Source organism: Streptopelia decaocto, assembly GCF_964273445.1.
Source record: "Streptopelia decaocto genome assembly, chromosome: 7".
NCBI classification, from domain to species: Eukaryota; Metazoa; Chordata; class Aves; order Columbiformes; family Columbidae; genus Streptopelia; species Streptopelia decaocto.
The window spans coordinates 62,620,083-62,639,758 of NC_138661.1; the positions used below are offsets into that span (position 1 = coordinate 62,620,083).

At 35.6% G+C, this 19,676-nt stretch overlaps 1 protein-coding gene across 2 annotated transcripts in view; it reads left to right on the forward strand.

The window, feature by feature from the left end:
• The window catches only part of KIF18A (kinesin family member 18A), a 36,844-nt gene that overhangs the window by 7,264 nt on the left and 9,904 nt on the right, over positions 1-19,676 (forward strand). For both annotated transcript variants that reach the window (XM_082059542.1, XM_082059541.1), the window contains exons 6-13: positions 626-823; positions 2,132-2,308; positions 3,199-3,273; positions 3,560-3,669; positions 4,669-4,831; positions 8,540-8,704; positions 9,773-9,894; positions 11,261-11,499. In XM_082059542.1, the coding sequence (XP_081915668.1) occupies positions 626-823; positions 2,132-2,308; positions 3,199-3,273; positions 3,560-3,669; positions 4,669-4,831; positions 8,540-8,704; positions 9,773-9,894; positions 11,261-11,499 (1,249 nt within the window). The remainder of the gene's footprint in view (positions 1-625; positions 824-2,131; positions 2,309-3,198; positions 3,274-3,559; positions 3,670-4,668; positions 4,832-8,539; positions 8,705-9,772; positions 9,895-11,260; positions 11,500-19,676) is intronic.

Sequence of the window (19,676 nt, forward strand, 5' to 3'; positions counted from 1 at the left end):
TTTGAAGTGCAGTAGTGTGTACATCTTGACCATGGTAGAATCAAAAATTATTGCAGCTATGAAATTCATTTGTCAGAGTAAGTCCTGGTCCAGTTGCTTGCTTAATCCTCTGCAGTAGGATAGGGGAATGAATCAAAAGGGAGAGGGAAATACCTTATGGTTCTTTTTGGATAAACTTTTGGTCAGTGTGGTCAAGTGTCCCAGTTGTGTCCCCTTCCAACATCTTGCCCACCGTTTTGGCACTGTACAACCACTGTTCAGCAGAAGCTGAAATGTTATCAGCACTGTTGGGCTCACAAATCTGAAAGCGCTACATTGACTGCTATGCAGAAAATTAACTCCATCCCAGCCAAATCCAGTGCAGCCACACTCTGCTTCTTTTTTCCTACTAATACCTGAAGCAGGTAAGTTTTAGGTGTCAAAATGGATTCATTATTTTCCATTAGGCCAAACTACCTGCCTATGTTAGTTATGTACTGAAATGTTAAACTTGGATTCCTAGAAGGATTCCAATAAGAAATTCTGAAAATATTTGTTACATTGTAAAATAAATGTACTGCTTAGAGTAACAGCAGAGTGATTAGTGGTTACTTTTAATTGTTGTGTTTATTTTGTTTTATTGTAGATTTACCTAAGGCAGCAAGATAAAACAGCTAGTATTAATCAAAATGTTCGCATCGCCAAAATGTCTCTTATTGACCTGGCGGGATCTGAACGTGCCAGTGCTACAAATGCCAAGGGGGCTCGTTTTAGAGAAGGAACAAATATTAACCGCTCCTTGCTAGCTCTCGGAAATGTCATTAATGCCTTGGCAGATCCAAAGGTATGTGCTGCTTTCCCATGCAGTCTTCACTTCCTAGTGTTCTGAAAACATGTTTATGAATGGAAAGCTCTCATTGAGTAATGGGGATTGCATTGATGCTTCTCATGTCATAATTTTCCTTTAAGGTTTTCTGTGGGTTTCTACCATCATCTCTGTGATAGCTGAAAGATGGCCCCAATGGGAAAGAGGTCTCAAAAATAATTTGCAGCTTCCTAAGGATAGTGTAAAAGATAAACGTACCTGCTCTTCTTATCCACCTCAATCCGTAAAGAAGCTTGCATGAGTAAATAGATAGCCTTATGAGGACAAAGATTTTGTTTTCCAGAGGTTTATGCCCTTTAATCTTGAGGGAGGAGGCTTTTGTGGGAGAGAAAAACACCTATCCAAAGTTGTTCGTTTGTACTCTTATGTACATCCACATGCAACTCCCCAACTGCCACCCTCCAACCCATGCTCATGGTAATGAATTAGTCTCCTGATTGGGCTCACCAGTTCAACGGAAAGGGAGAGGACAGCTGTGATGGTGAATGCCCAAACCTGAACTTTTTACCAAAGTCAAGTCCATTGCCTACGGCTATACCCTGTTGGTCCTTCTGGTCTGCTAACAATTTTCCCCTTCAAATATGCCAGAGGAAATAATCAGAGCTTTGATTTGCCTTCCTGGGGCTGCACATTCTCATCACCATCTTGTTGGAGTGGGAGGCAAAATTTAAAACCTGTACCATTGACATAAGTAGGATTCTTCATGTTGACTTGTGGGATTTGCGCCCTAGTGACCTGACTTCATACTGGGAGATCTGGATTCTGTAGATGTGATTTGAAAAAATGTTTCAGAAAATAGAGTTTGGGCTGCCTGAAAAGGCTGTATTCTTTGAGATATTCAAAACCCAACTGGGTATAGTCCTCAGCCACTTGCCTTGGTTGACTCTGCTTTGAGCAGAGGGATTGGACTAGAGGGATCTTGAGAGGTCCTTCCCAACCTCAATTATTCCATGAACCAAAAGCAGTTTAATGTAGTCTACGTTTTCTGTTAATTGCCCGTATCACAAAAATAGTTGTTGTGTATATGGATGTTGGAAAGTAATCTGGGTAGTACATGTGTTATAAAGGTATTAAACAGTTCTAAGAGATTTAAAGCCTTTTGTGATGCATATGTAATTTTGAGAAAGATTACTCATGCCAAAGAAAAGTTCCAAGGCTGTTTGTTGTGGTTTGTGGTGGTGTTGAAATTCTAAGCAGCTTTCTAGGCAGGTGAATATTTAAGGTACAGTGACTAATCCATAAAAACGCATATAATTCTTTTTCTAGAGCAAGAAACAGCACATTCCTTATCGAAACAGCAAACTTACTCGCTTACTGAAAGATTCTCTTGGAGGAAATTGCCGAACAATAATGATAGCTGCTGTTAGTCCATCTTTTCTGTTCTACGATGATACATACAATACTCTGAAGTATGCAAACCGGGCAAAGGATATCAAATCTTCTGTGAGTATGGTGGCATTTATTGATCTTTTGTCAAAATATAATAACATAGTATTGAGAGGAGAGTTATTTCTTTCAGGAGGTTGTAATTTCCTTCACTTTTGTCTCAAAATTTTGTTCAGTTACCTCTTCTTTCTTAGAGTCAACTCTCCATCGTCTGAATGATGCAGTAGATACAGAGTAGATAGTACTTACGTTGCTTTTAGCAGCGTAGCTTCATTAGTGGGATTGTGCTTCTGGTTTCAAAGGGTTTGTTTTGTGAGTATCAAATTTAGAAATAATCAGCTGGTAGAATTCACACCCAGTTTCAGCATCTTACTATTACGTTCTCAGAGAACTGTAAAGCATGTTAAAGAAATGTCTGAGCAGTTGTACAAGTGCCAGTCGAGGCTTGTTACAGGTAGAATTCAGCTGGAACCAAGTTGCGCGATGAGATTATATTGATAAGCAAAAAGGTATCAGGATATCCTGTCTTCTACTCTCTATTATTCTTGTTTGTTTTTTCATACTCCTTTGTATCGTAACTCCTAATTTTTTTTTATGTAATATGGGCTTGGCTGTGGTTTCCATTTGTTGCATACTTAAAGATAAAATGCATGAGGTGTGCATTAAACAGTAAAACTAGTCTGAATAGATGCAAAATGTGCTTGCACATGTAAATGTCATTATTTTTTCTTGTTCTGTTGTGAGGGAAATGACATAGCCATGGTATGCAACAGATGACTGCAAAAGCTAAGAGTCATCTCTTTTTTGTGCAAGTCAGGGTTTTTTCATCCCTTTCCTCATAATATAGTTCAAGTGTAATTATGTATCATTTAGACACAGTGTATTTATTATGCAGGAAAGCATGAAGGAGCCTGCTGAAATTGTAACTTGTTTCTTTTTTTTAACAGCTGAAGAGCAATGTTGTTAGTGTGGACAGTCATATAAGCCAGTATGTTAAAATTTGCAATGAACAAAAGAAAGAGGTATGTAAAAATAAATAAATCAATCTATTGATTAAAGTTTGAAAGATTAATTATTATAACTTTGAATACAAAAAGAAAATGCTCATGGGATTGAACCTATAAGGCAATATTGTCCTAATTCTCCCATATAGTCTTTTGAAGTAAGAAAGATTTTTGTATTATAAGAGGAATACACCTATTACCATTTGTAAAAGTGTTCAAGGCATAAGCACGGAATGGTATGTTTAAAAAAAGCCCCTATCTTCCAACTAAAATATACCTTAAAATATACCTTTTTTTGGTTTAGATTCTAATGTTGAAAGAGAAACTGAGAGAATATGAAGAAAAGCAAGCAAGCGTTCCTGAAAATAGTAATGCAGCAGTACTTGCAAACAACCAGCAAGTGGAAATAGAAAGGTAAGAACTATGAACTGGCTTCAAAACTGGAGTTTGCGTGACTTATAAAAGCATTTGTAAAACAAACTTGCTCTTTTCAATGCTGGTCTTCTCATTTTTAATGTTGCTTTACTTAAACTAGTTGTGGCTTTGCATAACTTATCCCTTATTTTCAGAACAACTTGGCAATGGATTTAAAATGAAACAAATATTGTGTACTTGAGAAAGTATCTTGATATTAACCTTTGAGGCAAATTAGTCAGTAAAACACTGCAAGGTAACCATGTACTCTGATCCTCAGAAAGCTGTTGTAACTCACAATTTGCATCAGTGGTAAAGATCTTGCATCTATAGTAACTTCTTATGAAGTATTGACTAAATAGACAGAAGTGCAGCTATGTCAGCATCCTGTGGATTGTATTTATTCCCATCAAATTTTCATTAGAACTGCTGATATTGAGAGGATAAACTTATGATAGAGACCTGAGTCTTACTCAAAATTATGAGCTTCAGCAGTGCACATGGGGATTTTAAAAACTTATGTGCTGGCTTTTTTGTAAAGCTTATCAATAGCTTTGTTATTGGACTTGGTGATCTTAAAGGTCTCTTCCAACCTAAATGATTTTATGATTACTGTAACACAGATATTTCATAGGAAAGTTAAGGATTTTTATCCCTAGGCTACCAATGTTATTCTGTACTAATGTACAGATGAAATTCTACCATCAATAAAAAAAATTAGGCAAAATGTTCTTCATATACAAATTCTTCATATCCAAAAAGGTTTGAATGACCCCTTCAAAATTTCAAGCCTCGTTTCCAGTTCAAGTACATAAAATCTGTACTGGCATACTGACATTTTATTTAATGCTCATCTATAACAGGCTTTACCTTATTCCTTTTAATGTTTTAATATTTATTTTAGTAACTTGGAATTGAAAGTTTCCTTTGTAAAGGAGATGGTTATTAAAATAACCTTCAGTAGGTAATCTATTTATTCTTACCCTTTGGCTCTAATAGATACAAAGAAATCCTTAGAAATGTGTTTGCAAACCGTGAGGAAATCAGGAAAGAGTACCTGAAGTTGGAAATGCAACTGAAAGAAAATGCACTGAAGGCACATTACCAGAAACAGTGTCATGAACAAATCCAACTGATGTGCTCTGCAGAAAGAGTAGAGAAGGTGAGTTTTCTATAGTATAATACAAGATACAATCTCTCTTCATTTTGCTGTACTAACAGATGCTTAAGCAATTATATAATTAGTCAATGCTTAAATATTTAAACAATTAAAATAGGTCACACTGATTATCACTCAGAACATTTGGGTTTTTTTTACTTTAATACAGAATATGTAGTAGCAATGCCAGTTGTGCTATTTTTCCACACTGCACAGAAAATGGTTGTTGTGCTTATTGCTGCCAATGGTGAAAACTTTTAAACTTGTCCTTGCGTAGGCTTGATTGTCATCGTTACTTAAGACCTGACCAGACTTAAGACACTCATGGTGCTCTTCTCCAAAATGAAAGCGCATGAATGTATGTATGGTACAGCTATGGAAGCTATTATCAAGCTGAAAAATCTTTGTTTCATAAGGAGAAGTGGCGACCTTGTGCTAAACAAGTTGGATTATTATCATTGATGTTTCCAATTGTCACCAGGAAGATGTTTGGATAAACTGCTTGAGGGCAGAGTCATGTGAGCTGAAATAATTCAATTGAGTTGCCTTGAATTTTAAGAGAAGAATTTGGAGGCTAAGAACAATTGCTGTTGTGAAGTGTTAAATGCTCATGTCTTTCTAGAAGAATCAAAGTATAAATAAGTAAACATGGTTAGATAGTATCTTAATTTTTCTGATAAAAGTCAGCTTAACGGAATATGTTTTATGTAGAAATGAAGTTGAGAATGAGGCTGATTTTGCTGAGTCACAGTAACAAAATCTGTATTCAGCCAAAAATGGTAGTTTACCATATGACTATTTTTTCCCAGTGATTCACATGAAATTCAGTCCTTAAATAAATGTCAAAGTGAAAATACATCACACATTTTTGCTTGTCATTAATGAAGATATTTCAAGTGACTAATGTGTATAATTCTCTGTATGTCATAGAAACTCCAAAGTAATATTTTCTATGTGCCACGCTTTTAAATACTGCTTACAATGGAGCCTATCTGTATCTCTACTCATAATGAGGACTTATACCTCCATGCACTCTATTTCATATGAATATTTCTCATGAATTGATTTAACTTTTATTTTTAACGTTAGCGGTGCTACACTCAAATGTTGGTTTTGCCATTGCTTGACTTATAGATGTGATTTACTAAGGGTCAAGAGCCACTGTCCTGAAAGTGCAATGTCTTATTTATTAATAAGAATAAGTCACTGTAATGGTAAAATTAAATGTCCTTTTACAACTATTTGGAATAAATTGGATTTTAATTTGGAATCAAGTCATTTGATTGCCACAGTGACTGCTCATGTTTTTCTTGTACGCTATAAGGCTTCTGGATTTCCTTGTATTTTTATAAATTGGCTATTTTCCCAAATGCCTCTGGGATTTCGCTCTGTAAAATACACTGTTAGACCACAGTGGTATTTCCAAAATATTCATTTTTAAGGGAAAAGTTTTACTTACAAATATTTTCTCATTGTACACTTTTTATACTTAATTGTTCATGCTCAGTAACTAAATACAATAATGATTTTAGAGCCTGTTTATGTCCTTCCTAATGCTGGTTCCTCTGTTCTGTTACCTGTATTTCTGTGGTGTTTTCCTGTTGCACCGCAGGTGTCAGCTACAACAGTGTGAGCAGAACACCATGCATAGAACATCTCTCTTTGTCTGAAAACACAGAAAGTTAGTGTGTGCCCCTGTGTTACAGTTACTTTAAACTATCTTCCCGAGTTTGAAGTCTGCTCAGTTTTGACCTGTTTTACTTTGAAGGTTTCTGCATCAGTCATGGAATTGGGTTTACAATTTTTCTTATTTTTAAAGACATGGCAAAAAACTGATGGTACTCTGGTAGGCTTTATATATATGATGTAAAATCATTTCTTCATTTCTGATTGCCACTTTAACATTATTTGTACTGTCCAGAAAAGGAGCATGTTCCTGGAAAGCAGTCAGTCTATCTTGGTTTCAATTTTTCTGCTTACTGCAATGGCCCATACTGGATCCAAAAATGCTTGTTGAATATGTCGAAGTTCTTCAGTCTGGGAGGGATGCTTTCTTCTATATCTCTTGTAATACTTTTCCAATTACAAAACAGAGTAGCAACCAAGTATCTTGCCGAGGACTACATGTGTTCCAGAGGGTTTTTTTTCTGTTGGAGTACATCAATGTAATGTCTTCCTGGCAACCTGCGGGATGGGTTCATCAAATGGTGGGATATTGTCAATACCAACTTCAATCCTAATACATCTCCTGCACTGTGTAGGAGCTCAAGTATTCACAAGTGCGTTTGAATTTCTCTCCTTCAACAATCCTCCAAGCTCTGTGCTGGTCTCACTGCTCAGAGGGAACCAGTGGTCATTGTGGGCTTCAGTCTGACATCCTCCTGGTGCTTTTCCTAAGGAGCCAGTTCTTTACCAAATGGTTTTGTGTTCTCTGGATCCTCTGCCATGTCATGAGACAGTCTAAAGAGAAAGCAAAGTGAAATTCTGGCCAAGCTATAGTCTTTGACCTGGAACCTTGCCTGGAGCACGCACGCAAGTGGTTCAGGTGTCTTTCCCACCATGGTTCTGTGTTCTGTATGCCAGGAGTTGAAGTCACATTTTGCAAATTCAGCTTCAGGAATGTGATCTGCATCTCCCCATGTACTGCTTCTGTTTTCTCCAGAACATTCAGAAGGGCACCTGGTAGTTTAAGTTCTGGTTTGTGTGACATTAGGGAAGGACTAGTGTCATTCTTATGACATATTTGGCCTGGCTAAATATGTAGATTTATTCTGATTGATGAAGTTTTCATTTAAATTGTTAATTTTGGAACATATGAAAGTAGACATTTAGGTTATATAATTTTTAAAAACTAACTGTGTTCTCTGTTTTTGTTGACTGTAGCAACATACTATATGTTTGTGGTTTTTTGTTTTGTTCGTTTAACTAAAGTTTAGTGCAAGCTGAACTCTGTAAACTCTTGTCTAAAGTTAATGTTCTCTATGACTACTTGAGTTAGTGAATACTTTTTAGAGCGTACTGCAAGCTACAGTTGTCTTCTGAATGGGAAGAGTCGCCTTTGCCTTGTTAGGGCATTACCTCATTCATATACAGCTTGTTGCTGGTTTTGTGCTTTTTTTGTTGTCAGATTTCAGAGAAGCATCAGAAGACTTTTGATGCTTGAAGATACAGGGGTTTCCTTTTGCCAAATACTTTATCATTTAGCAGGATTTTTCTAGGATATATTCCATTAGGAAAACAAAGCAGATAAAATTCCTTCTTTGTATTCATGCTTGAGTTGCTAGAAATTATTAGGTTAGGTGTCTAGAAGTGTGTTTGTATGTGCACATGTAGTTTTTTCAGTCTTTCCAACTTAAGATGATTGTGACCTAGAACAGAAATTGATCAAATCCAATGTATTTATTCTTTAAAGGAATAATCAAATGACTACAGTCTCTATTAGAAAGGCTTCCAGGAAAAAGAAATTTGAAAATGTTTAAATATAATTCCATAATGCCTGTAAGGAGAATGTGCTAATAAAAGTTAAATTGGTCAAAGATGCAAAATGTTTCTTATGCACAGTTGTATATAAAGTATATACATTTATATATATGTATAAAGTATATATATATTTATAAAGTATAGGAAAAAAAACTTTTTTTTATATAGAGACGTTTGTGAACATAATTTGAAAGTTTCCCCTTAAATGCTGATTTTTTTGGTTTTTTTCAGGCCACTTGCAAGCGGGACCAAAGGCTTGCGATGCTTCGAACCCACCGTGTTCAGATGCAGAAGAAGAAAGAAGAGGTGGCAGAACATTTTGAGGAAAACACAAATTTGCTGCATCGTGTCGAAAATGAAATGCGCCTACTGGGTCAAGATGGGTGTATTCCAAAGGTAAAATGCCTTTCCCTTTGAGGACAGATTTCATGCATTGTAGAAAACAACTGCCTATGGGGTTTTTTTCTTCTGCCATTCTTTCTGGGTGCTTTCAAATTCTAGCATTAGGTATTTATGTTCTTGTGCCCTAAAAGTACTGTATTGTTTGTGCAAGTACTTCTTGTTCGTGAAAGTGTATAATTACATCTAAAAATGCATGCTAAAGGGGAATAAGTGTGCTATGACTGAGCATGGAGTATAGATCCCGCTCCTGGCCGTACGCTTCTTGTCTTGCCTTTACAGTAGCTCCTGGTGCTCTTCTAACCGAATGTGATGACCGAATTCTTAGCCTGAACAAAATAAAAATTCCTTTTTTTGGAGGGTGAAAGGGGAGGAGTTGGAAGGGGCAGAGAAGTGGGAAGTTGTGTTAATTTCTCTGCCAGATTTTAGCAAGTCAAGTCAGTTCAATGCAGCCTTGGGCAAGTGCCAGAGCTGGCAGAAGGGAAGGGCTGAAGGTCTGTGCAGGAACAAGGAGAAAAGTAAAAGAGAGGTGGGAGGTTCTTCCTCCCTGCCTTCTAGTTTCAGCCAGCAACTGGAGTGGTGTAAATGATAGTGTGATAAGCACTTGTGTGACTCATATAGTGGCATATATTTCAATACTTGTGTTTCTGTTTGATGACTAAGATGTGTTGATACCTTATAAGAAATTAAGATATTTCAAACAAGATAATGGCATCTTGGGAAGATCACTGAATACAGTGAAGACTTGTCCCAGACAATGTCACTGAAATTCAGATATGGAACAAGTACACAGGAGAAGAGGCAAAAGTATTTTTGGGCATATATAGATAAGCACACATGTGCCTGTCGGATTCTCAGTGCTAATTACAGCGCACTCATTGTTGATCGAAGGAATCTACAGAGCAATATTTATGCATGTAAATAAAAATCAAACAATTCATAATTTTCTACCCTTTAAAATAATAATATAAACCCACTCCATCTTTACTTATATTAAGTTTTAGTTTCTCGTTATTGGTTTGCTGTGCAGTTATCTGTGTTTTTTTTTCTTGCTGCACCCCCAAGGAACTCTGTAAAGAACTGCAGTGTTGCCATTTAAACCTGGAAGTTAAGGACCTGAAAGCCCAGATGGAGCACATGTTATCTCTGGTGTCCCTTCAAGATCAGCGCTATAAGGAGACAGAAAAGTAAGCATGGTTTCATAGCAGGCGTGATAAGACTTCTGTTCTGACACGTGTAACTTCAGAAGACCTATCTGTAGAATTTTAGTTGAAACAGAAGCAAGATTTTTCTCAAGCTTTTTTTTTTTTTCTAGGTTAGAATTGTATTTTCTTAAGCAAAAACATATGTAAAATAGTACTTCATAAATCTTGGTCTGTATCCACCATTGTTTAACAGAAACTGCAGGTATATTCTAGTGCTGCTTATTTCTATTTAATTTTCTTCTTTGCCGAGTTTTTACAAATTGTTCAATAGAACAGGATGTCTTATTTTTCTGCTGTGTTAAACAGTAGTATTGACATTTTTATAAGCATTTGCATTCTTTTAATTTCTTGTACTGTAGACATGAATTCACCTGTTTTAAAAATCGCTACTATTAAAGTCTTATATAGCCATTCAGACTGAAGAAAGCTAACTTTGCAACTAAGTGTCAGCTCTTATTCTAGTATCAGTCTCTTGAAAATGTTGGAAACCAGCTTTCAGAGTGTGATGTAAGGAATGGGAAGTAATTGCCAATCTGTTCAGTAAATAAGTATGTTAAATTAATAATAATCGTTCCAAAATGAAATACTCAGCCTTTCTTCCTCCTTTAGAGAAAAGGCTGTTACATAAAAATTACAAAAACTACTATATAAACCTGGGAAACAGAAAGCAATATTTTTTAAAGATACATTGTTAGTAACTAAAACTTTGCTTCTTTGTGGTTTTATATACCTGTCCCTTTCCTCCTTGCTTGAACCTACTGTTTAGTCTTGCAACTGACTCCAGAGTTAATGAATATGTGTGTTCAGGTAGAAATCCTAAACTTTTGTCACTTTGATTGCAGTTGTGTGTAGATCTTAACGTATTCCGTGCTTTAATTAAAGATCCTCGTATCTAAATTTATTTGGACTAGGCTTCTAATAAGCTTCTATACACATCTAATTAATATATGCTTGGTTTAAAGCACATTATTTGGTTTATACTCTTCATTTATCTATTAATTTTAGAAAGTCAGAACTCAGTCAAGATATACTGACTGTATTTCTGTGGTCTGTGAGCATCTTGGATCTTTGAAGATCTTTGACACTGAGGAAAAATATACTTAGTAAATACTTAGAGTGAAATACAGTATTTTACAAAAAAGAAAAATCACTGTACTTAGTCATGAATATTTCCTCTCAGGGTCATGGTTCTCCCTCAAAATACATTAAAATGAATTTCACAGCAGAACGTGGGGGAGATGGGATGAGAAGTGAAAAAAACCCCTAATTCCTAATAGTAGCGCTGTTAGTAAGGATCCAGATTAGTTGTGATTTATTCATATTTGTCTTGTCTCTTATTGTTTTACAGAGCACTTTATACTTTACTTCCAGTTCTTCGCAAGCAATACCTGACTTTGAAAGAAGCTGGATTGACAACTAGTTTAAGTGAGACTGAATTTGGGGAGGTTGAACAGTTGATTCAAAGACAAAAATCAGTAGTTTGGGCTGACCAGACTGAAGAGAAGGAACAAAGTCAAAACCATGAACTGGAGTTGTCAGCTATCTTTGCATTCCCTCAACTTGTGAGAAGACTAAGCACCCCATGCTGTAAGTATACAATTCATTTGTTCTCTGTTGGAAATACTTCTAAATGTCTCCTGCAAAAGCTATATGTCATACGTAAACACAGTGGATGCACCCTTCTTCAAATGTTGAAGCCAAATGTAAAGCCAAGCCTCAGACCCACTTCCTATAATGTGTATGCAATTCTTAATAGGGAAATAAGTTTACTTTTTTAATGGCTAGACACACTCTGCCAACAGGTAACTCCCTTCTTGTCCTGTTATAACATAGCCTGTGTGACTATGTTCCTAGATCCTGTGAGTGTTGTTATAATTCCGTTTGAATCTCTCACGTGACACCGATGGAAAAGGAATCATAGTGTCAATAAGTATTGTAATTCTGCTACAGTGATTTGAAATGTTAAGCAGCTACTGCAGTTTTGCACAGTTTGAATTAATAGCCTTGAGGAGGATGAGATTTCCCATTAATTGCAGGTTGACCTGGAATCAATTTAGTACAATATTTTATGCATTTATTTTTCCAAGAATCAAAGGATTCACCATTTCTATCATAGAATTGCCTGCTATGCTGTATCCTGACGGCCTCATTTTTTTCCCCACACCTCTATGGAGCTGCCTTTCCTTCTTTAGCAGTAAAGTGAGTTGCCCTGGAGTGTACCCTGGGTAAAAAGGGATGAAGAATCCTTACAGAACACACCTTTCTGAGGGATGACAAGCAAAATCTTGGCCCAATAGTGCAGCTGCTGTGGGCCAATGCTTTTTTTTTTTTATGCTCTGGATAGGCAGCACTTGACATACTGAGGCTTTCTGATTACAGCTAGTAATCCATACCATTGAAAGGCATCCATATGTAAGAAGGAAAAAGCAGATAAATAATATTTAGCTTCTCAAAAGCTGGTAGTTGTGGGAGACCATTGATCCTGGAGCTCTGTGAAATTAGTTCCCTGATTCCTTTAGCTTTCTCTATACGGTTCACTCTGTATAATAATAATAATAATAATAATAATAATTATTATTATTATTATTATTATTATTATTATTATTATTATTATTATACATATTATTATACATATTATTATACATATTATTATACATATTATTATACATATTATTATATAATAATATTATATTCATTCAGAGTTATTCTGCCAAAACTATTTATTACCTCTGTTCTTAAGTGCGTATGTGATTTTTGGCATATGTTTGTATCGAGTTGATCACACCAGATAGTTGATGCCCAGTATTGTACTGTCAACAATGGAAAGGTCAGATTGGGTTGAGGATGGGGTTTAAGGGTTTTTCTGGTACAGGTTTGTTCTTGTGTTTTCAGAGAGAAGGAAAGCAAGCTTGCAGACTTGCATGCTTATACTTCATATTCTGCCTGTGCTAGACTGGGGTTTAGTAAGGTTGGGAGCGCAGAAATCTTTCCATAGAAAATTCATTTACTTGCTGTTCCTTGGAAAGGGAAATGGGAGACCTTACTTTCACTCCTTTCCTCCTCTAATTAGATGCAGGAGAAAAAATTTGGAGGACAGTTTTTATCATGTTATAAACTCTACAGGAAAGGTTATGACAATTTCTAACAAGACACTTTTCAGGGGTTTTTTTATGCTCTTCATCTGATTGTGTGCTCTTTGTTTGCTTTTGACTCGTCGTATAAGGGTGTTGATCATTTTAGTGGATCTTGCTGGGCTTTTTTTCCAAATTACTGAAGATTTCTAATCTTCACAAAGGATCTACCTCTTGTTCTCATTGGCAGCTTAAGTTGGTGAGCTAATATAAAGTTTCTTCGACAGCTTTTTGTTTCCCTCAATATTGCTTGTTATTACAAGACTTACTGTTGAGTAGGCATCCAGTGTTGTATAAAACTTTCTAAATTTAAGTCATTGTATAGAATAAGACATTGCTACAAGCTACTAAGGTACCGAGAAGTTGACATTAGGCATTTGAATTTGAAATTGAATTGGAATTGAATTAAGAATTTGATTTGCATACTGGAAGAAGTCAAAGTTCTAACAAATATTAATTGGACATTCAATCATTTAAGTTTAAAACATTGAGATAACAAAGTAAACGTGAACAGTAGGAGCTCTGCTCAGAAAAAATAAACTCTCTTCATGCAATATTTTTACAGTATCATTTTAATATTAATGTGTCCTTACCTAAAATGCTACTGGTGTTGACACAATCATTTCCATACGTCTTGGGAGGTGTGGAAAAAAATAACCCACTTACCAGCACTTGAGAAGCTTTTGTGTTAAACACAAAATAAATGCAATGAAATAGCTCTTCTTCAGTTGTTTGTTTGAATTCATGTTTTAAATATTTTGAACCATTAGCTGATATTATGTTATGGAAATCCATGTCTCTTGTGAAGAATTTATATAACAAACTATTAAAAGGGGGAAAAGAAGAGAAAAAATGCATGAGCACAGGAAAATGTGCAACATCCCAGTCAGATATAGGAAGGATGTAGTTTCTTTTTTCCTTCAAAGATGAAATAAATTATTCAATAATGCAATTCCTTCTCCCTAAAGTCATCTCAGAAGCGTGCTTGGCAAATGTTAGCAAGAGCTGACCTAAGAACTTAGTGAACAAATAAAAATGAAGATCTATATGGATCCCCTCACACCTTTGGTGCAGTCATATTTTATTATTTATAATTTGTTCAAGATGTGTGGAGGGAAATAGTGTTTTGCACCAAGATGAAAAAAAGAGCCACGTGCTATGCAGTGGTCATTATTCCTTATTTAGAAATCCATATTTTACGTATAACATTTGCATGGACTTTGGCTTGTCAGCAGGAAAGAACAATGCAGTTCATTTCTTGATTTGCTCTTACAACATGAAAAATAAGAACCAGTAATTTTTTTGAAGTCTCCCATTTAATGTAAATATATGTCACCATGTATCAATGTTTTCTAAGTAATCCTGGAGAGAGAGCAGGCAAGCTAATCGGTGGCAATGTGCTGTTTCTTTCATATGAAACACAAGTCTAGAGCATCTCAGAGGAAGAAGAGTATACCAGGTCTGCTGGGAACAAATGTGATGTATTGCTTTTGAACTTATCTTAACGCATATTTCAAAGAATTTTTATTTTTTGAGATAAAATTGAGAGGCTACTCATGTTGGAAACAGGAAGATTTATGAGGAAAATATAAATTCCTGTTTATTGTAAGCCTATGAAGTTATGTATCTCTTGTTGAAGTCAAAAACAGCTAAGGATGGATGCAGCATCCGTGCGTTATCCGGATTTGGAAATTTCAAATTCATTAAAAAAACAAGTTACTTTTTAGTCACTATCCATTTAAAACAGTAGTGATGCAGAAAAACACCTGGGCTTAAAGGAAACCACCAGTTTCAGCTTGTCATAAAACATGAGGCACTAATTGCAGAAATTTCTTGAATGACATTCCAACCTTTGGCTGGCAGCCCTTGTAGAGGGAGCCATGACATCATTCCAATACAAATGAGTTGTTAATGAGGGTTTTCACATAAAAATTAAAATACTTTAAGTCATATAGGGCAACAAAGATGCTGAAGGGAGTGGAGCATCTCCCTTATGAGGAAAGGCTGAGGGAGCTGGGGCTCTTTATCTTGGAGAAGAGGAGACTGAGGGGTGACCTCATTAATGTTTACAGATATATAAAGGGTGAGTGTCAGGAGTATGGAGCCAGGCTCTTCTCAGTGACAACCAATGATAGGACAAGGGCTAATGGGTTCAAACTGGAACACAAAAGGTTCTGCTTAAATTTGGGAAGAAACTTCTTCTCAGTGAGAGTAACAGACACTGGAACAGGCTGCCCAGGGGGGTTGTGGAGTCTCCTACTCTGCAGACATTCAAAACCCACCTGGACACCTTCCTGTGTAACCTCATCTGGGTGTTCCTGCTCCGGCGGGGGGATTGGACTGGATGATCTTTCGAGGTCCCTTCCAATCCCTGACATTCTGTGATATAAATGTTTCTGATGACAGGCACTTTCCCAAAAAGCCTGAAGCAGCTGAATCATTTTGGTAGAATAGGAAAAGCTATGAAAGCTAGGTCTTAATGTCTCTTTTGACTATCTGATCCTGAAGAAGGAAGTTAAACTAGTAATTGATATGGAAAAAACATCCAAAAAGAGTGAAGGGAATGACAGCGAAGGTGAAAGGGTAGGAATTTTTAGTTGAGGTTTTGTTGAAAGTCACTTACAGAAATAAGTCTTGAAAAACATTCCAAATGTGCTTAGTTGATTGCACAAAGTGGTTTTAATATTACCTTTTCTTAAGATCCTTCTTTCTATCTGGAGTTTCAAAATATCTAAGAATTTTGGCTGATTTCCACTGTCTGTTTCTAAGGAAGCTTTATTCCTTGGAAAGGGACTTCAATGTATTATATTACGGTAAGTCATAGTGGGCGAGAAAAGATCAAGACTCTCTAGCTATTTGTTCTACATCTGTTTCTGTGGTCAAGTTATAGTAGTATAATATCGCTTGGTCGTCGGTCTACAGTAGCACTGCCATGGGTACCAGAAATAGCTCTCCGAAAATCCACAATTTTTCTGAAGCTAATTGTGTTCCTTGCTCTTCTGGTTTGTTTAGACAGTGCCATGTTAACGCAGCTATGCAGGACAAGTCATTCGATCTAACAATTGTTTTGCAGTGCGTTCCAACACACTGTACGTGGGGTGATTCAAGGAGCATTTTGTAAGGAAGTGAAGAGAGGATTGGATCTGAATCTTAGATTTCTGATTGCACTTATTTGATGTTTTTCTTCCTCCACCACTTCAGATTTTTAAAATAAGATTACCTTCAAATTTAATGTAAAATGAAACATTTGAATTATTATTTAATTTCAAATAAATCTAATTTTAAAATATTTACACAACATTAATTTACCCTACTAAGCATATTCACAATATACTTTAAAAAATGTTTTGTCCCTGGTAATTTAATTTTTGTTTCTTAAAATATGACTGAAAACGCATTCTTTTCAGAACCTCTGCTCTTAGTTTCATTATGAGGTTTGTCGCATTTCTTAACCATACTTTCTAACCTATATTAATAGGGAAGGTATTTTATAAACAAATAAACAATTGTTTCATCAATGTCTGCTCCTAATTTTAAGCATCCACCCGCACTATTTATTCTGACCTTAATATAAATGTGAATTGTTGTGTTGCAGAGGAAAATGCTGGTGTTCCACTATCATTTTTTTTTTTTACAAACGTTAAAAAATTAGATTAAACTTGTATATGCTTCCTGAAACCATAAATGTGCAACCTCATGAGCAGCTCATTTGTATCAACTGAAGCGCAAGCTATGAAAACAACATAGGCTTATTGAAAAATGCATTTGGGCCCCCATTCTTGGGTGTTGGTGGCTGGAGAGCCATGCAGTATTCATAAAGTATGGACTGAGGGGTGGAGAGCTATGACTGGTATTTGCAAGTATTTCTGTGAATGGGAAAGTTCTTGGCATTGGTTCAGGGATCCCATTTCCGGAAGCCTTACTGTACATTACCATTGAGAGAATGGAATTGATTTACAGGAAAAAAAAAACAGCAAAGGGCATCCATTACCTCCACTTGTCACAAACATCCGAAGGTAAAGTCTATTTATTATTATTTTGCATGGCAGGAAAAATTGGAGTGTAGTTGTATGTAGTTAGACTTGAATAAAAGTAGGAACATTATCTGTCTTGTATATAGGGAAGATTTGTCCTATATTGAGCAGCTTTTTCATGCTATACTATAAGATTTTTTTTCCTATGCTGTGTAAAACACCATAATATGCCTGATCTCTGAGAACCCATGAGGATGCTGTCTGATTTTAGCCTTTTTCAGTTTACAAGTGTTGTTTGCAAAACCATTGTGAAACAGGCCATCAAAAACATCACCTTCAGATTACATGAATATCAAATAATTGAAATGCATTCACCAGACCTCATTTGCAGGTTTGGAATTCCATGAGTCAGTTGTTAGAAGAATCAAAATGTATGATTAGAATTGTAATTGGATCAATCATTGGTAGCCCAGAAACGTTTATTGAAATGAATACATTAATATTTGATTTCACTTTAGCAGAACAACCTGGAAGACTTAATTTAGCACCATTTCCAGAAATAATCCCCTTATGCATGTATTAACATGAATTCCAGAAGAAGAGAAGTCTTGGCCATTATTTTGTCTCCAGCATCAATTAGAAATAACCCAATTCACCAGAGCTGTCTTGTCATGAATTCTACTCACTTTTGCTATGACTCATGTTTCACAAATACTGCATTCTGCTTTTCCTATTAACTCACAGGGCTGTAAATATCTAATATTGCTGTGTTTCTCTCCTGATAAATCTGTTCTGCCGAGTAGTCTTTTGGGACAGATAATACAACAAACTAATGACCAAAACCACCTTATACCATTTGATGGGGGGTGATTGGTCAGTTGAGGATGACTTTTATTTTTAATTTCCAAGTGAATCACTTAAGAAAAATAGTATCTAAAAGAACTCTGACAATTATATTTTATAATCATCAGCCTGAAATTAAAGATAGCAAATATGTGTATTCTCTAAAATATATTTGGAATAATGCTTATTTTTAAAGAGAAGCGTTGTAGCTGAAAGCACTAGCTAAGGAAATACAACTTCTAAATTTTTCTTTTAAGCCACTCCATCAGGTTAACTGCGGATGTTTCTGTAAAGTATATAGTGATTCATTTGAAATGAAAAGTAAATATCACTGAATCACAACGATCATTCCGATGCAAAAGATTGAACTGGCCATAAAATGTGAACAAATACAAATTACATTATGGAATAAGTTTGGAGACTTTTCTCTGGAGTTGCAACATGTTGTTTGTCTTTCAGTAGAAAAGTAATGATGACACTTGATTATTAGCATTAGACATTCATTCAGGAACTATTTAGATTTGTTCTTTAAGAAAGTGTGAGTGGCTGTACTTGATCCACCACTATATTGTCTTCAGTATCTCGTATTTCATAGTTGCCAGTAACACACTCTTAAGACAGACGGCAATAACAGGACAAATCTAGAGTCAGTTGACTTGTGGTTTCCACTTGTAGTGCAATGGAAATCCCATTGAAACAATCCCATAATAATTACTGGTAGGTATATTTTTTCTAAGTTTGTCAAATCTTTATTTTGTAACCCATTTATACTTATGCGCTTTGCCCCAGCATGCTGCAGTGACTTCAACAGTGTAATTGTTCCGTGAGACATCACTCTTGCTCTTAGTTTTACAATTAGAATGTGGTATGAATGAGGTGCCTACTGTTCATTACTGCAAGAAATAAAATAATTCCTTATTAACCTACTCTGTGATGTTTTAACAACATATTATATACTACCATAGTTGTTCCTAACCAGGAATGTACTGTTGTCTTGATATTCTGTGTATACTCATTTGAGTATTTAGGCAAGAAGATAAAGCATGTGCTAAAACATATATACATACATCCCACCTATAAGCACTAAACAATATAATGTTAAAATTGAATATACTGGGAGAAAGCATTGCCTAAAATTGTCATACAAATACTTTGGGTTTAGTAGGCATGACCTGCTATCAAATGAAAGTCTCTTGTGTTGCTTTAATACTGAAAGTTTGTATTTGCCACTTAAAATGGTTAAGGTGCTTTAGTCTGGAACTTTTTCCCTTCTAGAATGGGATTTAGGTGAACTAGTTCTAGCTGTCCCATTGCAATATAAGCCACATTTTGTAAAACTGCTGAAATGTTAAGTATTTGTTTAGACAAAATGATGATAAAATTGTATTAATTTTGTATTTGGGAAAAACAAGGTATGGTGTTTCGGTTTGAGGCATATTACTTTTGGCAGTTTGTGGTACAAAATTTTGTATTTCAACAACTATATATATATATAAATCTTAAAGCATGCCTTTAAATATCAATGTTTTTTCATAATATTGAGTAACCTTTTAAATATTTGAAAATAAAATTAAATATTTTCTTTTTTGAAGGAGAAACACTTTTGATATCATGACTATTTAAAGTCAGCTGAAATCTAGAGAGGTAGTAGTTTTGTAGCAGTTGTCTGAGCCCATTTTATTTAAACTTCTCAATGGCAGCTCTTAAAAACACCTGCAAAAAATTAGCAACTGGCTTCAGTATCTCGCTTCCTTATTAAGACAGAAATAAAAACTTTAAAATGCACAAAATAAATGAATGCCAACGTTTTTCTTGC